The sequence below is a fragment of the Tilletiopsis washingtonensis genome (genome assembly GCF_003144115.1).
Source record: "Tilletiopsis washingtonensis strain MCA 4186 unplaced genomic scaffold FA09scaffold_16, whole genome shotgun sequence".
NCBI lineage: Eukaryota > Fungi > Basidiomycota > Exobasidiomycetes > Entylomatales > Tilletiopsis > Tilletiopsis washingtonensis.
In genome coordinates, this window is record NW_020312013.1 from 225,557 (window position 1) to 242,516 (window position 16,960).

Sequence of the window (16,960 nt, forward strand, 5' to 3'; positions counted from 1 at the left end):
GATCTGTTTGTCGGGAACAAGAGCGTCAGCGAGCGTGTCTCGGAGGCCACGCAGGCGGGCAGTGTGCGGCAGGCGCGATTAGCGCGGGACCGCGCCGCACACTGCCCATGTGCCTGCATCCCGCGCGCCTCCCACGCCGCGCAAAATGAACGCCTCCCACAGCGAGGACAAGAGGTTTTGCCTGAGGCGGCCCGATCCCCAGCCAACCGGCGGCGCATGGGAAAGAAGCTCAACAATGACGCACGTGATGTTCTGTGATGGAAGGTCTGTGCGAGCGGACGGTGGACGAGGTGCGGCACCTCGCAGCGCGGCAGTATGGCGAAGAGCGGAGGAGGTGGGAGGTGTCGCGGTGGTGGTGGTGGAGACGAAGCAAGTCATCCTCCCTGGCAACATCTCTGCTCCATCCACTTCGGCTCGGCGCAGCCCTCTTTCCATGCATGGTCGAGCAAGCTGGCCGGCCGCTGCTTGCTCGGGTATACGTCGAGGCCGAGGAGGCTGAGCGGCTGCACGCTGAGGAGCGCGGACTTGGCTGTGGTGCGGCCGGCGGGCGCGAAAAGTGCGACCTTCGCCCTCGTCGCACGGCCTGGCGCACCTTCAACTCAGCAAGTCTCAAGGCGGCGCTTCGGAAGCGGCCAAACGACAGCTGTTCCGCCTTGGTCCGCCTTGGGGAGCGTGAGCAACCGCACCGCATGGTGCGGGCGAGGTGGAGCTGCGGAGAGCGGCGCGCGGTTGACGCCGCGAGATGGCTTAGCGCGGGCGCAGCGCGCGTATTTCGCCGAGGGCGCTGCTGGGCGGAAAGCCCCGCCACACGCACGGCCGCGCCCGTCCGAAGCCGTGCTCCTGCCTGACCCCTCCTCCGACTTTCAGCACCTCGCAGCAGAGAGAAGCAACATGGCAGTCAGGTCATAACATGCGGAGTGGCGACGCGTAGCAGGAGCAAGAGGGTCGGAGGCAGCAGCAATCCGAGAGGGCGGATGGTATCGAGTGGAAGAAGAGAGCGAGGGAAAGAGAGCAGCATGATCAAGCCGACGTGTCGCCGCCCTTGACCTTGCGCGCCGTGCCGATGACCGTCGAGTTGACCTTGCTGGCAAAGCGCAGCGAGCAGAGACTCTCGGAGAGATGCTCGGCCATGGGCGAGAGCGCAAGGAGCATGAGCGTCTTGCTGTTGCCGCCCAGCGAGTTCTTCAGCAGCCACGTGAGCGTCGAGTTGCGGTACGGCACGTGGCCGCCGCTCTTGGCCGCGCCGAGCGCCGCGATGACTAGCAGCAAGGGTCAGCCAGAGTCCAGACGCCTTAGTCCACAGGCACGCTCACCATCGGCAAGGCTCGACAGGCTCTTGTTGATGCACTGCGCCTCCTTCAGGCGCGTTGGATCCGTGCCCGAGCCGCTGTTGCTCAGGCGCTCCGAGCCCGCCAAGTCGACGAGCGAGAGCGTCGCGTCGCAGCTCTCCATCGTCGTCGCGTTGCTGCCGCGCACGCGCAGGATGAAGACACTGTGCGAGCGCGAGGAACGCTCGTTCATCAGCGTCGCCGCCACCTGGCGCCGCGACTTGGCCTTGGCCAGCAGCGCAAAGACGCGCGCCGGAGAGTCGAGCGGCGCGACGACAGTGTCGGACACAAACGTGCGCCCCTTCTCGTGCTTGATCTCGTGCTTGCCGCTGTCGATGTTGTCCTTGCCGAGCAGGTCGTTGATGCCCTCGTTGTACTGCATGACGGTCAGCGCCAGCGGGGGCGATGCCACACCAGACCACTCACAATCTCGAGCATCTGCCCCTCGAAGTCGTAGCGCCAGCCCTTGTCCTGCAGGCTCTCGGCCGTGTTCCACAGCATCTGCACGGCACGCGGGATCAGACCGGCCTCGGCATCGTTCGACGGGTCGGCGCCGACGCTGAGCGACAAGTTCGAGCCGCCCTCGAGCGAGTGCGTCTTGCCGGAGCCCGTCTGGCCGTAGGCAAAGATGCACGTGTTGTAGCCATCGAGCACACTCTGCGTCAGGTGCGACACCTCGTCGAACACGTCGGCCTGCGTGGCCTCGGGGCGGAAGACGCGGTCGAAGCGGAAGCCGTGGTTGCGCATTGTGGCGGTGCCCGTAGCGCTCTCGCCGGCGGCCAGCAGCTCAATCTGCGCTGCCTCGCGCGGGTCCGGGAAGCGCAGCGTAGCCAGGCCGGCGCTCGCCTCGCGCGGCAGCGCTGGGCGCACTCGCGCAAAGACGCGGATGTTGCCGCGCAGCTCCTGCACCTCATTGTGCAGCTTGCGCCGCAGAGTCTCGGCGCCTCGCAGCTCCTCCTCGAGCGTCGAGGTCGAGAGGCGCAGCTGCGCCACCTCGCTCTCGAGGCGGGCAATGCTGGCGTTCTTCGCCTCGAGCTCGTCGGCCTGTGCGCCCAGCTGGGTGCGCAGCGCCACGTTGGTCGACTCCATCGTCAGCTGTGCGGTCGACTGCTGGCCCAGTGATGCCTACGAGAGTGTGAGCACAGGACCCAGCAGTCGGCACAGGCAGTGCGCACCTTCAGTGCCGAGACTGTTTGCCGCTCGCGGTCCAGGTCGTCCTCCAGCAGGCGTCTCTCGCGCGTGTGCTTGAACGTGATCTCGTCGAGCTGCCGCGGCATCAGTGAGCATCGTAGGGCAGTCGAGCATGGAACTAGCCGTCACTCACCTGCTCCTGCGTCACGCTGGCCTGCCTTTGGCTCACCGCTTCCTTGGCGATCTTGAACTTCTCGCTCAGCTCCTCCTCCAGCTCGGCCCGCACCATCTCGTTCTGCCGCGTCCGCTCGGCGCGCTCCTGCGACAGCAGCGCCGTCGTCTTCTGCCGCTCGAGGTCAAGCATCTCCTGCAGACTACTGAGCTGCGACTCGAACGCCGTCATGCGGCCCTGGCGAGAACGACTGTCAGGCCCGCCGCTTCGAGGCGTGCGAGCTGCGGCACTCACATCACTCTGGCGTGGCCGCGGCGCACCAGCGCTCGGCACGCGGCGCACGCCGCCGACGGCAGCGGCCGTCTTGCCCTTGGCTGTCATGCCACTGGGCGTGCGGCCCACTGTGGCAGGCCTGTTCGTCGTGGCGCTAAGCGGCTGCCGCGGCAAAGTAGGCGCCACGACAGGCCGCCGAGCGCCGCTGGCGCCTGCAGCAGGCCGTGCGGCGCCGGTGCCGAGCGCAGCGACACGCGATGCCGACATGGTGCGAGTGGGCAATGGTGCGCGAGCGGCAGCAGCTGCCGGCCGCGAGGGCCCGCCGGCGCGAGGAAGCATCGTCGGCTTGGCGATGCGCGAGATGCCGCTGCTGCCCGACCGGACAGTCTCGACGTCCTAGGAGGAGATGCTGCTCAGCGAGGGCAGTGCCAGCGCAGACGTGGCCAGACGTACCGAAGAGCTCATCGATGTCTTGAGGATCTGTGGGCGAGGGATGAGGAGGTGAGAGGCTGGTGGATAGTCAGAGGAGCCCAGCGGCTGGCGGCGGCAGTGTTGCTTGCTCCGCCCGCTCCGCCGCCACGGCGCGCGCCTTGTGGAGAAACACGGCCCGGCCCAGGGACGTGTTTGGTCACGTGCAGGTCCCGGGCCCACGCTTATGTAAGGCGCGCCAGGCCGACGCCGGCAAGGCAGTCGCACGCGCAAGCGCCGCCCGCCAACTCGCGCATCCTGCTGCGCAGGTAAAACCCGCGCACCGCCGACGGCTCTCTCCTTCCTCTCCAGACACCTCAGCAGTGAGTACGCGCACATACCGCCCATCCGCGACGGCGGCATGCTCACGCCCATGCTCCGCTCAGAGGACGCCAACCGTGGTTAGCAAGTGTCCATCATGCAGATCTTCGTCAAGACCCTGTGAGTCGCGCTGGCGTGCGCGGGTGCGAGAGGGCGTCGCGGCTGACGCCACGCGCGCGCCTCGCCAGCACGGGCAAGACTATCACCCTCGAGGTGGAGTCGTCCGACACCATCGACAATGTCAAGGCCAAGATCCAGGACAAGGAGGGCATCCCTCCGGACCAGCAGCGTCTGATCTTCGCCGGCAAGCAGCTCGAGGACGGCCGCACTCGTGAGTGGCTGCGCGCGATGGAGAGCGGGTGGCGCAGGGCAGATGCGGTGGCCAATGGCTCGCGATTGGCGGCGCACGAGAATGGCGAGGAACACGAGCCGGCATACGTGCAGCGGCTGACCCCGCGTCCCAGTCTCGGACTACAACATCCAGAAGGAGTCGACCCTGCACCTCGTGCTTCGCCTGCGTGGCGGCGCCAAGAAGCGCAAGAAGAAGACGTACACGACGCCCAAGAAGATCAAGCACAAGCGCAAGAAGGTCAAGATGAGCGTGCTCAAGTTCTACAAGGTCGACGGCTCGACCGGCGCCGTCAAGCGCCTGCGCAAGGAGTGCCCCGCCCCCACATGCGGCGCCTCCGTCTTCATGTCGTGGCACAAGGACCGCAGCTACTGCGGCAAGTGCCACCTCACCTACCTGCACCCCGAGACGGAGGCGTAAGCCGCCGGCGCCACCCGCCTGCGCTTCGCTTCATCTCTGGCCTTGCGCCACTGTGGCTGCCGTGCAATCACATGTGTGAGGCCTAATACGCGTGTGACGACAGAAGCGTGCGGGATGCAGAGGGGGAAGCGAGAGCAGGGCCGGGGAGGGGCTTGCATGTGTGCGACGAGTCTCATTCATCGTCGCTCATCAGCTCCGCGAGCTCCCGCTCCTCCTCCTCTGTCATGCCGTTCTTGGCCCTCGGCTTCGGCTTTGCCGCTGGCTCAGCAGGCTTCGGTGCAGCAGGCCGAGTCGCGTCTGTGGAGCATGGTCAGCACTGCGTGGGAGATGCTGAGCGCGCGCTGCACACTCACCTGCCAGTCGCCAGCGTCGAATGCTGCCGTCGAGGCCACCGCTCACCACCCACCACTCGCCGCCTGCCACGCTCTGTTGCCGTGGCGGTGCGTCCGTTGCTGCTTCGCTCTCGCTGTCGGGCAGCGGACCAGGCAGCGGTCGCCACCACGGCTGCAGCGCCGTCACCTCATGCCAGTGTCCCTCGAGCGTGCGCCGTGCGCCTGCACCGCCGCCTTCGACCACTGCCTCGCCCGTGATCGTCCTCCGCGTGCTCGAGACCGTCTCTGCGTCCGCCGCGAGGTCCCACACACGCACGTCGCCCTCGGTGACGCCGGTGAGCAGCAGTGAGAAGAAGGCCTCTGGCACTGCCTGGGTCGGCCCGGCAGCAGCAGCCAGATGCGAGAGCGCAAGCACGCTCTTGACGTAGCCTTCGTGCGTGATGGTGCGGCTGGGCGCCAGCGGAGCGGCCGTGCCGAGCGCCGGCCCTGCTGCAGAGGAGCGGCTCGTCGAAGGCGCGCCAGAGCGGGCCTTCTCGTTGAGCACGTACAGGCGTGCCGTCTTGTCGTGCGACGCTGCTCAAGAGCATTGAGCAAGAGGCAAAGCCCAGCAGCGCGTACAACTCACCTGTCCACACCTCGGCCGCCCATCTCGTGCTGCCATCCTGCTGCTCCTCGGCGCGCCAGCCGGGCCGCACGTCGTACACGCCCGTCTCGCTGCCGCGCAGCTCGCGCTCGACGCGGAACGCGGCCGTCGCCTTGCCTTCGCTTGGTCGGCTGACCTCGAGGCTGAGCTCGAGCGTGCGGCCCATGCTGTCGGAGCTGAAGAGCGTGCGCACGGCTTCTGCCTGACCAGGCTCGCCGGGCAGCGTGGCCAGACAGGTGATGGGCCGCGTGTGCTCTCGCAGCACGGCGAGCAGCTGCGGCTTGGGAACGTCGGCGCGAGGCGTGTCGAGGGCGTTCCCGTTCCACTCGTCGTCGGACATGGCCGAGGCCCACTGGGCGAGCGCGAGCATGTCCCAAGCGCGCACAATACGATCGCTGCCGCCGCTGAGGAGCACGTTGCTGGACGGCACGCCGTGCACCGCCTTGATGAAGTCGCCGGCCGCATCGCGCAGCACCATCACGGGCCGCGGCCGAGCAGCAGCGGGCGAGCGGCCATCGCGCACGGCCCAGAAGCAGATCGACTTGTCCCACGAGCCCGTGACGACGAGCAGGCGCGACGGCGACACCTCGTACAGGCACAGCGACGAGATGGGCGCCGTGTGGCCGCGCAGCAGCTCGATCGTCTCGCCCGTCTGGCAGGCGCATCAGCACCGAGGCGCGGGCGACGCCGAGGCAGCGGACTCACCTCGAGGTTGATGCGCCGCACTGCACCGCCGCTCGTCGCCGCCCACGCCTCGCCGTGCCTGACGAGCATGGAGAGCACTTTGTCGGCGCCGCCATCGGCGCCGGCGCCGCCCTCGGCCAGGCGCGCCGTGTCCTCCTGCCGGCGCCCGAGCCACACGGGCGAGCCGTATTCGGCGCCCTTTGCGGTGCGTGCCGCCTTGGCTGCGCGCTCGACGCCGATCTGCAGCGAGGCGTTGGACTGGAAGAGCGTGGCGGGGTCGGCGGACTGCATGGTGTGGGCGAGCAGGGTGAGGGCGAGACCAACACCAGCCAGCACGGCGAAGGCGCGAAGCATCGAAGCGTGAGGCGCGCGTCGCGTGCCGAGTCCCGCAAAGTGCGCCTCGGCGCCGTCGGCCGCACTCCGCCGCTCATCCGCCCTGCCGTCCCTCTCCTCCACCATCCATATCCGTCCTCCCAGCATCAAGAGTCTGTCGGACAACGGACTCGCACTTGAGGCTGCGGCGCAGCGGGCCGGCTGGGACGCACCGGTGAGGCGGCAGCGAGCGCCAGCAGCTGGCTCACAAGCGCATCCCACGTGCCGCGCCTGGAGGACCATCCTCAGCACCACCTGGACTGTGCGCCGCTCGGCTTCAATGTTGCGCCGTTGCCGCCCTTCGATCTCTGTCGTCGCCACAGAGGCGTCGCCAAGCGTGCAGCCTGCGGCATGCAGCGCTCAGAAGCCGCTCCCGACGCCTCCAGCCCTGCGTTGCGCACGGTAGGCAGCCGCTCGTGGTAATCCGAGACATGCGCACGAACGCGATCGGGGAGCCCTGGCGCACCAAGAGCGGCGCCAGCTCGGCGGCCGGCAGCGCCATGGCGCGGGAACGCAGCGCCGTGCATCGAAGGAGCACCCGCACTCGGCGCCGGCTCGGCTGCACCGCTGCACAGCCAGCTATGCTGCTGCTGCACTGCGGCTGCATGCTTGAGTGCGCTTTGCTGCCCGCTGCGATCTGTTGATCTGCGCTGTGCAGAGGCGACAGCACCGCAGGGCGGCAGCATTGACGCAGGCAGCACGCCGCACATGCAGCATGGCAGCCTGCAGACGCCGCCCGGAGGTGTGGGATGGTGCAGCGGGCCTGCGGCAAAGCGGCGAGACAAGGCCTGCGTGCGGCCCAGATGCGCGTTGCTGCCGCATCCGGAACATGGGCGCGCCAAAGTCCGCCTGCTGCGCGTCCGTCGTGCGCGCTGCTGCTGTGGCGCCTGGCCAGCGCAAGCAGCAGCCGCACCACACGCGGCGGCGGCGTTTGGCAGCGCCAACTTCTCCCTTCGCGGCGGCCTCCGCCTCCGCCTCGAGGGCCGCGGCTCACAACTCAGCCGCAGCGCCATGCTTCCGCACCGAGGCAGCGCCGCATGCTGCCATCTCTGGTGCTGGTGCGTGGAGGACGCTGCCTGCTGCTGCTGTGCACCGTGCGTCTGTGCAGGGCCCTGTCGCAGCGCATGCGGGCACCCCAGCAACGCCGGCCTCCCACGGCAAGCAGCGCCCGAGGGCAACAAGCTCATCCGGCGAAGCACACCGCAGCGCTGCGCAACTCAGCCGCTCCGCCGCCGCTGCTGCCTTGGTGCTTTCCGCATCTGCTTGGGATCGCCTGTCACTCGCCGCAGCGTGTGTGGAGTTGGAGCGCCGGCGGCCGCCTCATAAGGGCATCGTCTGCCCGAGGCCATCGTGCGCACGCTCAATCGCCCAAGTTCTTGACACCTCACCCTCGTGCTTGCCTCTCACTCTCCTGGCAACCACCGACTACCCGCCAGCAGCCTCGCAAGCATGGCATACTCTCGCCGCGACCACACGTCCGCCGGGCAGCAGCAGCAGCAGAGCCCCGAGCAGCAGTGGCAGATGTTCGGCGCGTCGACGTCGGCCGCCGGCGCCTCCGGCTACGGCCGCTACCCGCGCAACGAGTCGGACATTGAGGAGGAGGAAGAGGAGGAGATCGAGGAGGAGCAGGACGCCTCCTCGCTCGACGACATCTTCGACGACTACTACGACGAAAAGGCCGGGCACGCCGACGAGCCTGAGCCGGCGGCGCCTACCACGCCCACACAGCGCTCCGTCGCCGGCTTCAACGCCGCGGCCGCGAGCCCCTACACTCCGCACGCGCCCGGCTCGCCACAATCACACTCGACACACAGCCCGCAGATGAATCAGCATGGCAGTCCGTTTGCCTCGGGCCACTCGCACACGCAGTCGCAGCACGCCAACAACATGACGCCGTCGAGCTCGTGGCACGGGCACACGCGGCTCGGCAGCGCCTTCTCCGCGCCGATCAACCACGCGCCGGCGAGCAGCAACGAGGCAATCGCACGCTACGCCGCCGAGAACATGGCGCCCTCGCGGCACTCGATGGCCAGCTCGCGTCCGCAGTCGGGCCTCTGGGCGCCGAATCCCGTGTCGCTGAGCAACCTGCGGCAGCGCAAGGCGTTCCAGTCGCGCATGGTGCTCGAGGGCCAGGCGGTGGAGAAGCCGTGGCTGGAGTCGAAGCAGCGGCGCACGGCCGACCGGCGCGCCTACTGGGTCTTTGTGTGCGCCTGCATGCTCGGCCTCGCCGCCGCGGGCGTTGTCATGTGGCTGGGCATCCGCAGCATCCCCTACAACGACAAGTACTGCCTCGTCATGGACGAGCAGTTCGAGGGCGACAGCCTCAACACGGACATCTGGCACCACGAGCTCGAGACGGGCGGCTTTGGCAACGGCGAGTTTGAGTGGACGACGAACTCGCCCAACAACTCCTATGTCAAGGACGGCCAGCTGTTCATTGTGCCCACGCTCACGTCGGACCAGTTCGGCGAGGCGGCCATCTACGACGGCGCCACGCTCAACCTCACCACGTCTGGCCTGTGCACCTCGACGCTGAGCGACCCCGAGAAGCGCGACTTGGCCTGCGCCGTCGTGTCCAACTCGACCGCCGGCGTCATCCTGCCGCCCGTGCAGTCGGCGCGCATCACCACCAACTTCTCGCGCACCATCAAGTACGGCCGCGTCGAAGTGCGCGCCAAGATGCCCACGGGCGACTGGATTTGGCCGGCCGTGTGGATGATGCCGAAGGACTCTGTCTACGGACCGTGGCCGTGAGTAGAGCCGCGCGCGTCCTGCCTGGAGCCGACACTGACTCTCTCTTCGTCACCAGTCGCTCCGGCGAGATCGACATCTTCGAGGGCAAGGGCAACATGCCCACATCGCGCCAGGACATTGTCGCCAACGCGATGCGCTCGACACTGCACTGGGGCCCCATCGCCGGGCTGGACCGCTACTGGAAGACGGACAAGGTGCGGCGGCTGCTGCGCAACTACTACAACCAGCGCTACCACACGTTCGGCATGGAGTGGACCGAGGAGGGCATCTACACGTGGAGCGGCACGCGCGCCTACAAGACGCTCTCCTACAAGTTTGACAACGCCGGCTTCTGGGACAAGGGCGAGTTCCCCGCCGCGGCGATGAACGGCTCGGCCATCTACAACCCGTGGGGCAACCGCAAGCAGGCGCCCTTCGACCAGGACTTCTTTCTCATCCTCAACGTCGCCGTCGGCGGCACCAACGGCTACTTCTACGAGGAGGACAAGCCGTGGAGCAACTCGGCCGACGCCGACACGGCGCGCGCCGACTTCTGGGCCGCCCGCTCGTCGTGGTGGCCCACGTGGGGCGCGCCCGAGGAGCGTGCCATGGTCGTCGACTACGTCAAGATGTGGCAGAAGTGCTAGCCTCCTGACTCCCTCTCTCTGTATCACCACCTGCTGCTGCGTCCACTGTCATTCATTAATGTCATCATAGATCGAGCACTCGGAACCGTCGCGCGGTGCGCTACGTGAAGACCTTGCCGAAGAGCGGCGTCGCAATGTCCTCGTCGTGGCCCGGGATGACCTTGGCGGCCGTCGCCTGCTCGAGGCGCAGCAGGCGCTGGTTGCTGTGCCACCACTGCGAGCTGGTGTCAGTGCGCTGTGCCCGGGTGAGGGTTGCTTCGCACGTACAGCCTGGTGGTCACGCGCAAGCCAGCCCTGCGGCACGCCCGGCCAGATGTTCTCCTGTGGACAGTCAGTGCGTCAGAAGCGCACCAGAGTGCTTCGCGGCTGCTCGCACCTTGACATGACCATGGCTGTGGGACGAGAGCGCGTCAGCTCGAGAGCAGCACAGGCGCAGCCCAGATGCACGCACTCCGAGACGAAGATGAACGTGCCGTCGTTGATGAGGTTGATCTGCAGTCCGCAGAGGCCGACCGTGTGTCCCGGCAGATGGTGCAGCGTGAGGCCCGGGGCGAAGTCGACGGTGCGGTCGTCGAACGTCTTCCAGTTGAAGGCCTTGGGCAGCAGGTAGTGCGCCTGGTACACGGCATCGTCGGCGCCCGTGGCACAGCTGTAGAAGGCATTCTCGAGCTCTAGCTTGTGCACCCAGATCGGCACGTCCGTGTCCTTGAAGTGCATCAGGCCGCCGGCGTGGTCGAGGTGCAGGTGGCCAATTACCACGGCTTTGATGTCCTGTGCAGTGCAAGCCTCAAAGACAGCTCTGCCTCTGCCGTCAAGCGGTGCCACTCACGGAGATCTTGTAGCCAATCTTTCCGAGGGCAGCATCGAGCTCCTGCGACTCGTCGTACTTGCTCCTGGCAAAGATGTCGTTGCTGCGTGCCCGGGATTCAGCGGGCGCAGGTGAGAGGCCGCACACGGCGCGACATACACAGGCGCGCCCCAGATCTGCCACGCGGAAGCAAGGCCGTCAGCTACCTGGCAACCAGGCTTCTACGTACGAGAAGCGGGAATATTCACCTCGGGGTAGTCCTTGCCGCAGCCCGTCTCCCACAGGATCGGCCCTACGCCGGGAATGTCGATGAGACAGCAGTACATCACGAGGTCGCGGCGCTCCGGCTCCTTGTTCTTGTGCGGGTTCGGGTTGGACATCAGGCTGGCGCCTCGAGGCATGAGCTCCGCTAGCGCATAGAAGCACGACATGACGCAGCTCACGAGGTGTTGGCGCCGCGCAGGAACCATCTGCGCCGGGAGGTGCTCAGTTGCACATCTGCGCTCGACACGCACGCTCGCTGCGCCTCACCCGGCGTCGGCCTGCAGGTAGCCGAGGTGCAAGACGTGCAGCTGCAGCCGGCGACGTAGTTCAGTGCTGATGTCGCTATTGCTGCTGCCGGCTGCATACCTTTGTGCCAGGCGGGCACTCTGCGAAGCGCTCGGCGTCAGCGCCATGCTGCGTGCTCGCCGAGCGGACGCAACTGACTGTTGGCGACGGTCGAGGGAATGACGGCGTTCATGGCGGCGTGCAGCAAGACTCAGACTTGTGGTGGTGGTGAGAGGGCAAGGATGGAGTGATGAGCTTGGTGCTATCTCCGCTGCCTCGGCCTGCTGGAGCAGCCGCCAGGAGGGCGCCCGAGGCCGACCTCGACGTGTCGTCCCACACCGCCGTGCTCCTGCCGTGCCTCTCAAGCTCTTGCCCGGCAGCCAGCTGCAGATGCCGCACAGAATGCAGATGCACGATGTCGTCCCACACCCAAAGTGACCCGCACTACGGCCGAGCTCCTGTCTAGCGCGAGCACGAGGAGCGAGCTCGAGCGTGAGGCAGAGGGTTCAGCCGCCTCGCCTCGACTTCCGCGGTGGCTCGTGCGTTGCGCGCGGCTGCGGGGCCATCCCAGAAAGCTGTGGGTCTCGGCGCTGCTGTCCTGCATCTCCCGAGCGAGCAGCTCTTGACAGAGACAACAGACGCAGCTGGAGAGGCTCAGCTGCAGCTCCTCGTGCCTCGCTGAGCAGCGCTGCAGTTGCCAGCGTCAGTGCAGAAGCGAGAAGGACATCGAGAGGCAAGGCCGCTCCTCCACCTCGGTATCCGGACCGGCAGATCGTGTGGAGCGCTTCCTCCGCTGCTCCCACGCCCGCATCACGTGCGCACTCTTGCTGCCCTCCCTCCCAGAGCACGGCTCGCGAACCTGCAGCAACTCCCTCTGACGCTGCGTGCTGGACGAATGTGAAGCACGAGGCCTCGCCGTTTCTGCTGCGGCGCGCAGGCTCGAGACCCGTGATCTCGGCGTTCCTGCGGACGCGCGGACGCGAGGCCGCTGGCAGTGTTCGCCTCCTTGTCTCAGCTTTGCCCTGGGCGACTCAGGGAGGCTTTGCTTGCGTGCTCGCGCTCGAGAGAGAGATGGCAGCGTGGCGAGAGACTCAGCAAGATCTGAGGCGGGTGTCGAGAGGGCGGCCGTGCGGGGAAAGCAGACGCGCGTGGCTTGGCTGGTGCGGCGCCGCGTCTTTCTCGCAGCTCGCCGCGCCGCCGCGAGCCTTTCTTCTCACCCTCACTGCCTTCCGTGCCGCAACAGTCGCCGTCTCGCCTCGTCCGCCGGGAAAGCGCTCGCTGCGCCCGCACATGTTCTCGCGCCCGCTCGTCGCACACGCCCGCCTCTCTCTCCGCGCCCAGCCCGCACCTCTCTTGCGCCGCAGCATGGCCGCCTCTGCCTCCAACGGCGGCAGCGCTTCGCGCGCCGAGCGGCCCGTCGTGCTCTGTGGGCCGTCGGGCGTCGGCAAGTCGACGCTCATCAAGCGCCTCTTTGTCGACCACCCCGAGTTCGGCTTCAGTGTCTCTCGTGCGTCTCCCGCGCCCCCCTCATGCCCCCTCTCCCGGCTCACCGCGCGGCTTGCAGACACGACGCGCAAGCCGCGTCCCGGCGAGACGGACGGCGTGTCGTACCACTTTGTCTCGCGCGACGACTTCCACGCCGCCGTGCAGCGCGGCGAGTTCCTCGAGCATGCCGAGTTCGGCGGCAACTGCTACGGCACGACGGCAAAGGCCGTGCAGGACGTGCAGCAGGGCCAGACGGGCAAGAACCGCGCGCTGCTGGACATTGATACGCAGGTGAGTCTGCCTGCTGGACAGAGGCAAGCGGGGCAGAGCACGCGCCATGGACGAGAGCAGAGGAGGAGAGCAGCAGGCAGGGCGCTGCTGCTCCCAAGCCGTGTAGCGAAAGCCTCGCGTGCGCCGCGACAGCTGTGCTGAGCCCCAGCGCGCTCTTCCCCTTGGCAGGGTGTCAAGCTCATCAAGGCGAACCACCCCTACCTCTCGCCGCTCTTCGTCTTCATTGCCCCGCCGCGTCTCTCCGTGCTGCGGCAGCGGCTGGAAGACCGCGGCACCGAGACGCCCGACTCGCTGGCGCGCCGCCTGGCCATGGCCGGCGGCGAGCTGGCGTACGCGCGCGAGGCGAGCAACTACGACGCCATCATCGTCAACGACGACCTCGAGCGTGCGTATGCCAAGCTCAAGGCCGCCGTCGAAGGGCAAGACGTGCCGCATGACGAGCTGCCGCCCGTCGAGGACGAGGAGCGCCAGGCTGCCTAAACGGATGTTCCGCGGCTTCGCAAATAGATCTGTCACCCACGTGCTGCTTGTCAGAACGCTGTCATTTTGAGCTCGGCAAGGGGTAAAGTGACGTGGAGAAGGCAGACCGGTAAATACAAGGGGCAGCAAGTGCGAAGTTGCAGCGACGAGAGAGAGCGTGGGGGTTGGGGAAGAGGAGGGGACCGCGGCGGCGGGCAAGGCAGATCCAGAGGGCCGCCTGTGCGCGAGGGCGAAGTCATCTATGGAGAGATGGCGGGAGAGGGCCCGGAGGGAGGCGCACTATGCGGCCGTGCCGACCGCCGGCGCAGCCTGCGGCTGGTCGTCGGAGCTGGCACTCGTGGCCGCGTCGCTGGCCTGCTTCTCGTCGGGACGCAGCGTCTGCGCGGGGCGCTTGCTGACGTGGCCGAGGTCCTCGGGCGTGCAGTTGCCCTCGAGGTCGCGGTTGAAGTAGTAGACGTCCTGCGCGAACTCGCCGAGCTGCTCCTCGTCGACGCCGATGATCTCGGCCGTCTCCGAGGCGCGGAAGGGGCCGATGCCGGGAATGTGGTCGATGACGAGCCTGTAGAGATGGGGTTAGCGTCATGCGGGCAGGTCGTCGGTCGCGCGCGCGACTCACATGATGGCAAAGGTGACACCGCCGGTCCACGCCGTCGTGGCCACGCACCAGGCCAGCTGGATGGCCAGCTGGATCCAGTGGCGGTCGAACCAGCCGCCGGGAATCTCCTGGAAGCCGTCGTTGGCGGCGACGGAGGACTGGGCGAAGAGGCCCGTGCAGAGCAGGCCGACCCAGCCGGCGAGGGCGTGCACAGCGAAGACGTCCATGGCGTCGTCGCAGCGCATGAAGACCTTGAGCTGCGTCGCAAAGTTGGAGAGCAGCGCCGAGAGGAAGCCGACGGCGAGCGAGGCGGGCACGCCGATGAAGCCGGCCGCCGGCGTGATGGCGACGAGGCCGGCAATCACGCCCGTGCAGAAGCCGACGACGGACCACTTGCGCTCCAGGCGGTAGTCGAGCACCATCCACGTGAGGCCGGCCATGGCGGCGCACGTGTTCGTTGTGGCGATGGCCATGCCGGCGCGCAGGTTGGCGGCGAACGTGGAGCCGCCGTTGAAGCCCAGCCAGCCGAACCACAGCAGCGACGTGCCGAGCACGACGTGCGAGACGTTGTGCGGCTTGAAGAGCAGGCGCTCCGTGCCGTAGCCGCGGCGCTTGCCGAGGTAGTAGCTGATGACGAGGCCCGTGATACCGGAGCAGATCTCAATCGGGCCGCCGCCGGCGTAGTCGAGCACTCCCCACTTGAACGCCCAGCCGGGGCCGTTCCACACCCACGACGCGATGGGGTCGTACACGAGCGTGGCCCAGACGAAGGTGAAGACGAGGAAGGGCCAGACGCGCGCGCGCTCGCACGCGGCGCCGATGGCAATCGCCGGCACGAGGCCGGCGAACATGCACTGGTACATGGCGTAGACGATGTCGGGGATCTTGTTGTTGGCGTTGGCGCTGGGCGCCTCGAGCACGCCCATGAAGCCAAAGTGGTCGAGGTTGCCGAGGAAGGCGCCGCCGGTGGGCGAGAAGGTGAGCGAGTAGCCCCAGAAGATCCACTGGATCGACACGACGGCGAGCGCCATGATCGTCATGAGGAGCATGTGCAGCGCGTTCTTGCGGCGCGCCAGGCCCGAGTACAGGTAGCCGAGGCCGGGAATCATGATCCACACGAGCGCCGTGCAAGTGAGCACCCAGGCAATGTCGCCGGGGCTGTACGACGCGATCATCTCGTTGTTCGCGCCGTAGGTGACGATCATGTCGGTGCCCTGCTCGCTGAGCGAGATGGAGCCCTCGGTCATGCCGTCGGGCGCGACGACTGTGGGGCGGGATGAGCGGTGAGGCTATGCAGAGGCGCAGCGTGCGACGTACGGATGCCATAGGTGATGTTGACCATGGCGGCGGCGGCGAGGGAGGGGGGTGTCGGTGGGCAGGAAGGAGCGCGGCGTGTGCGCTCGCTGCGCTTTATGAACGGCGGCGGCGGGTGCGGGCCGGAGCGGGAGCGCGCCTGCCCTGGCGGCAGAGCGGGCGGCTCATCGTCTCGCTCGTCGTTCGCCGCACCCGAGCCGCCAAGCATGCGCTGCCCAGGCGCAGGGCCAGCAGACGCAGAGGTGGAGCCCCGGCCGACGCATCCTATCACGGCGCCTCTCCTCGCTGCCATTGGCCGGGCGCCTGCGATAGGCGCGCAAATCCAGCGCAGACGGCGGCGGTGCGGCAGCGGGTGGGCGGATCTGCGCGCGCCCGAGCACGAGGGCGAGAACGAGGCGGAGGTGCCGGCAGCAGCCCACAGGCCGCCGCGTGTTGTTGACTCGCCCACCGCATGCCGCTGCATCCAGGCGCGGCCGCGCGGAAGCAGCGGGCACAGCGCCAGTCTCTGCGCGCCTGTCGAGGCGCCACAACGCGCTCGTGCCGCCGCAGGTTGCTGCTTCGGCGAGCGCTTTGGATGCGCGTTCTGCTCTGCGTCTGCCGCCGTGCCCGCAGAGCCGCAGCCGCATCTCGCCGCGTGCCGCATGCCGCCCGCAGGCGCCCCAGCCGAGCCGTGCCGTCGGCCGCATGCCGCCGGAGCTGCCAGCTCGCGACGTCGGGAGCGCCTCGCTGCTCGTCTGACCTGGCCCCCTCCCCGCACCCGCACCCGGAACGCAGCCACACGCCCCCTCTCGGAGATCGACAAAGTGTGCCATGCTCGCGGCGAGTGCGCCAAAGTGCGGCATGTGCGCCGCCCTCGTTCCCGCGTCGTGCACGCGCGTCGCCAGTAACGTCGCGCCCGCAGCATGCTCGCTGCCCGCTCGCTCGCTGGCCCCCGCCCGGCCCGCTGGGCCTCTCGCTGGGCCCAAGCGCGCTGCGCATCACATCGCCACACCCGACGCCGACGAGCGGAATATGCAAAAGTTCTGCCATGGGCGCTCGGAGGCTCGCGGCGAGAAGGAGTCGGCGACGGCGCTCGGCGATGCGCGCTGCGGGCGCTGCTGCTGCACGGTGCGGAAGCGTGCAGCAAGGCCGAGTGCTGGCCCCGTGCCCGAAAGATAAGAGGGCGGCCCGCCAAGACCCGAGAGATAAGGACGGCGCCGCGCGAGGGACACTGCTCCAGTGCCTGCCGACCGCGCAGCGCGCGTAGCCGTGTGACCGCTGCAGCTCATCCGCGCCCGCCGCCCAGCGCACTCGGCCAACGCTGCCCTCCGAGCCTCCTTCGCCCGCTGCGCTGAGTGTACCTCAGCAGGCAGACGCCGCGCCCGCTGTCGGTGCCTGCAGCGCCAGAGAGAGAGAACGGCAGACGCTGAGCCGGAGCAGAGGCCACGACGCTGCTGCTGCGCTGGTGCGGCTCGGCCATCAGCATGATCTCGCTGCTGGCGCTGAGACCCGATGACGCGCCAGCCTTGGTTCGTCCGGCATGACAAGCTCTCTGCAGCGTCGAGGCTTGGCACGGAGCGACGTCG

At 68.0% G+C, this 16,960-nt stretch overlaps 8 protein-coding genes across 8 annotated transcripts; 3 read left to right on the plus strand and 5 right to left on the minus strand.

The window, feature by feature from the left end:
* Positions 1–1,020: 1,020 nt before the first annotated feature.
* Positions 1,021–3,171, minus strand: FA09DRAFT_299711 (C-terminal kinesin; the record flags this gene model as incomplete). Its single annotated transcript, XM_025740301.1, has 5 exons — positions 1,021–1,259; positions 1,314–1,704; positions 1,755–2,453; positions 2,504–2,593; positions 2,653–3,171. 5 exons carry the CDS (start codon positions 3,169–3,171, stop codon positions 1,021–1,023), a joined length of 1,938 nt encoding a protein of 645 aa, XP_025596909.1.
* A 619-nt stretch (positions 3,172–3,790) lies between these two features.
* Positions 3,791–4,580, plus strand: FA09DRAFT_320692 (ubiquitin-domain-containing protein; the record flags this gene model as incomplete). Its single annotated transcript, XM_025740986.1, has 3 exons — positions 3,791–3,813; positions 3,882–4,024; positions 4,158–4,580. The coding sequence occupies 3 exons, from the start codon at positions 3,791–3,793 to the stop codon at positions 4,460–4,462; spliced, it is 471 nt and encodes a 156-aa protein (XP_025596910.1). The 3' UTR covers positions 4,463–4,580.
* An 840-nt stretch (positions 4,581–5,420) lies between these two features.
* Positions 5,421–6,388, minus strand: FA09DRAFT_283492 (WD40 repeat-like protein; the record flags this gene model as incomplete). The annotated part of the gene is made up of 2 exons (XM_025739850.1): positions 5,421–6,089; positions 6,143–6,388. Coding segments are annotated over 2 exons (915 nt in total), but the record flags the coding sequence as incomplete, so codon positions are not given.
* Positions 6,389–6,451: 63 nt separating this feature from the next.
* FA09DRAFT_80082 (hypothetical protein) lies at positions 6,452–7,811 on the minus strand. Its single transcript, XM_025745838.1, has one exon. It carries the CDS (start codon positions 7,678–7,680, stop codon positions 6,739–6,741), a length of 942 nt encoding a protein of 313 aa, XP_025596912.1. The 5' UTR covers positions 7,681–7,811; the 3' UTR covers positions 6,452–6,738.
* A 707-nt stretch (positions 7,812–8,518) lies between these two features.
* FA09DRAFT_299475 (concanavalin A-like lectin/glucanase) lies at positions 8,519–9,873 on the plus strand (the record flags this gene model as incomplete). Its single annotated transcript, XM_025740288.1, has 2 exons — positions 8,519–9,243; positions 9,303–9,873. The coding sequence occupies 2 exons, from the start codon at positions 8,519–8,521 to the stop codon at positions 9,871–9,873; spliced, it is 1,296 nt and encodes a 431-aa protein (XP_025596913.1).
* Positions 9,874–9,911: 38 nt separating this feature from the next.
* On the minus strand, positions 9,912–11,541 carry FA09DRAFT_331122 (Metallo-hydrolase/oxidoreductase). The gene is made up of 11 exons (XM_025742878.1): positions 11,390–11,541; positions 11,312–11,331; positions 11,213–11,253; positions 11,125–11,151; positions 10,930–11,065; positions 10,841–10,857; positions 10,703–10,784; positions 10,325–10,644; positions 10,250–10,265; positions 10,141–10,194; positions 9,912–10,087 (listed from the first exon to the last, which is right to left on the minus strand). Exons 1-11 carry the CDS (start codon positions 11,421–11,423, stop codon positions 9,974–9,976), a joined length of 861 nt encoding a protein of 286 aa, XP_025596914.1. The 5' UTR covers positions 11,424–11,541; the 3' UTR covers positions 9,912–9,973.
* A 1,054-nt stretch (positions 11,542–12,595) lies between these two features.
* Positions 12,596–13,528, plus strand: FA09DRAFT_320700 (guanylate kinase; the record flags this gene model as incomplete). Its single annotated transcript, XM_025740987.1, has 3 exons — positions 12,596–12,737; positions 12,795–13,006; positions 13,175–13,528. The coding sequence occupies 3 exons, from the start codon at positions 12,596–12,598 to the stop codon at positions 13,484–13,486; spliced, it is 666 nt and encodes a 221-aa protein (XP_025596915.1). The 3' UTR covers positions 13,487–13,528.
* Positions 13,529–13,765: 237 nt separating this feature from the next.
* Positions 13,766–15,423, minus strand: FA09DRAFT_299646 (putative ammonium transporter MEP1; the record flags this gene model as incomplete). Its single annotated transcript, XM_025740298.1, has 3 exons — positions 13,766–14,045; positions 14,103–15,345; positions 15,399–15,423. The coding sequence occupies 3 exons, from the start codon at positions 15,421–15,423 to the stop codon at positions 13,766–13,768; spliced, it is 1,548 nt and encodes a 515-aa protein (XP_025596916.1).
* Between the last annotated feature and the right edge of the window lie 1,537 nt (positions 15,424–16,960).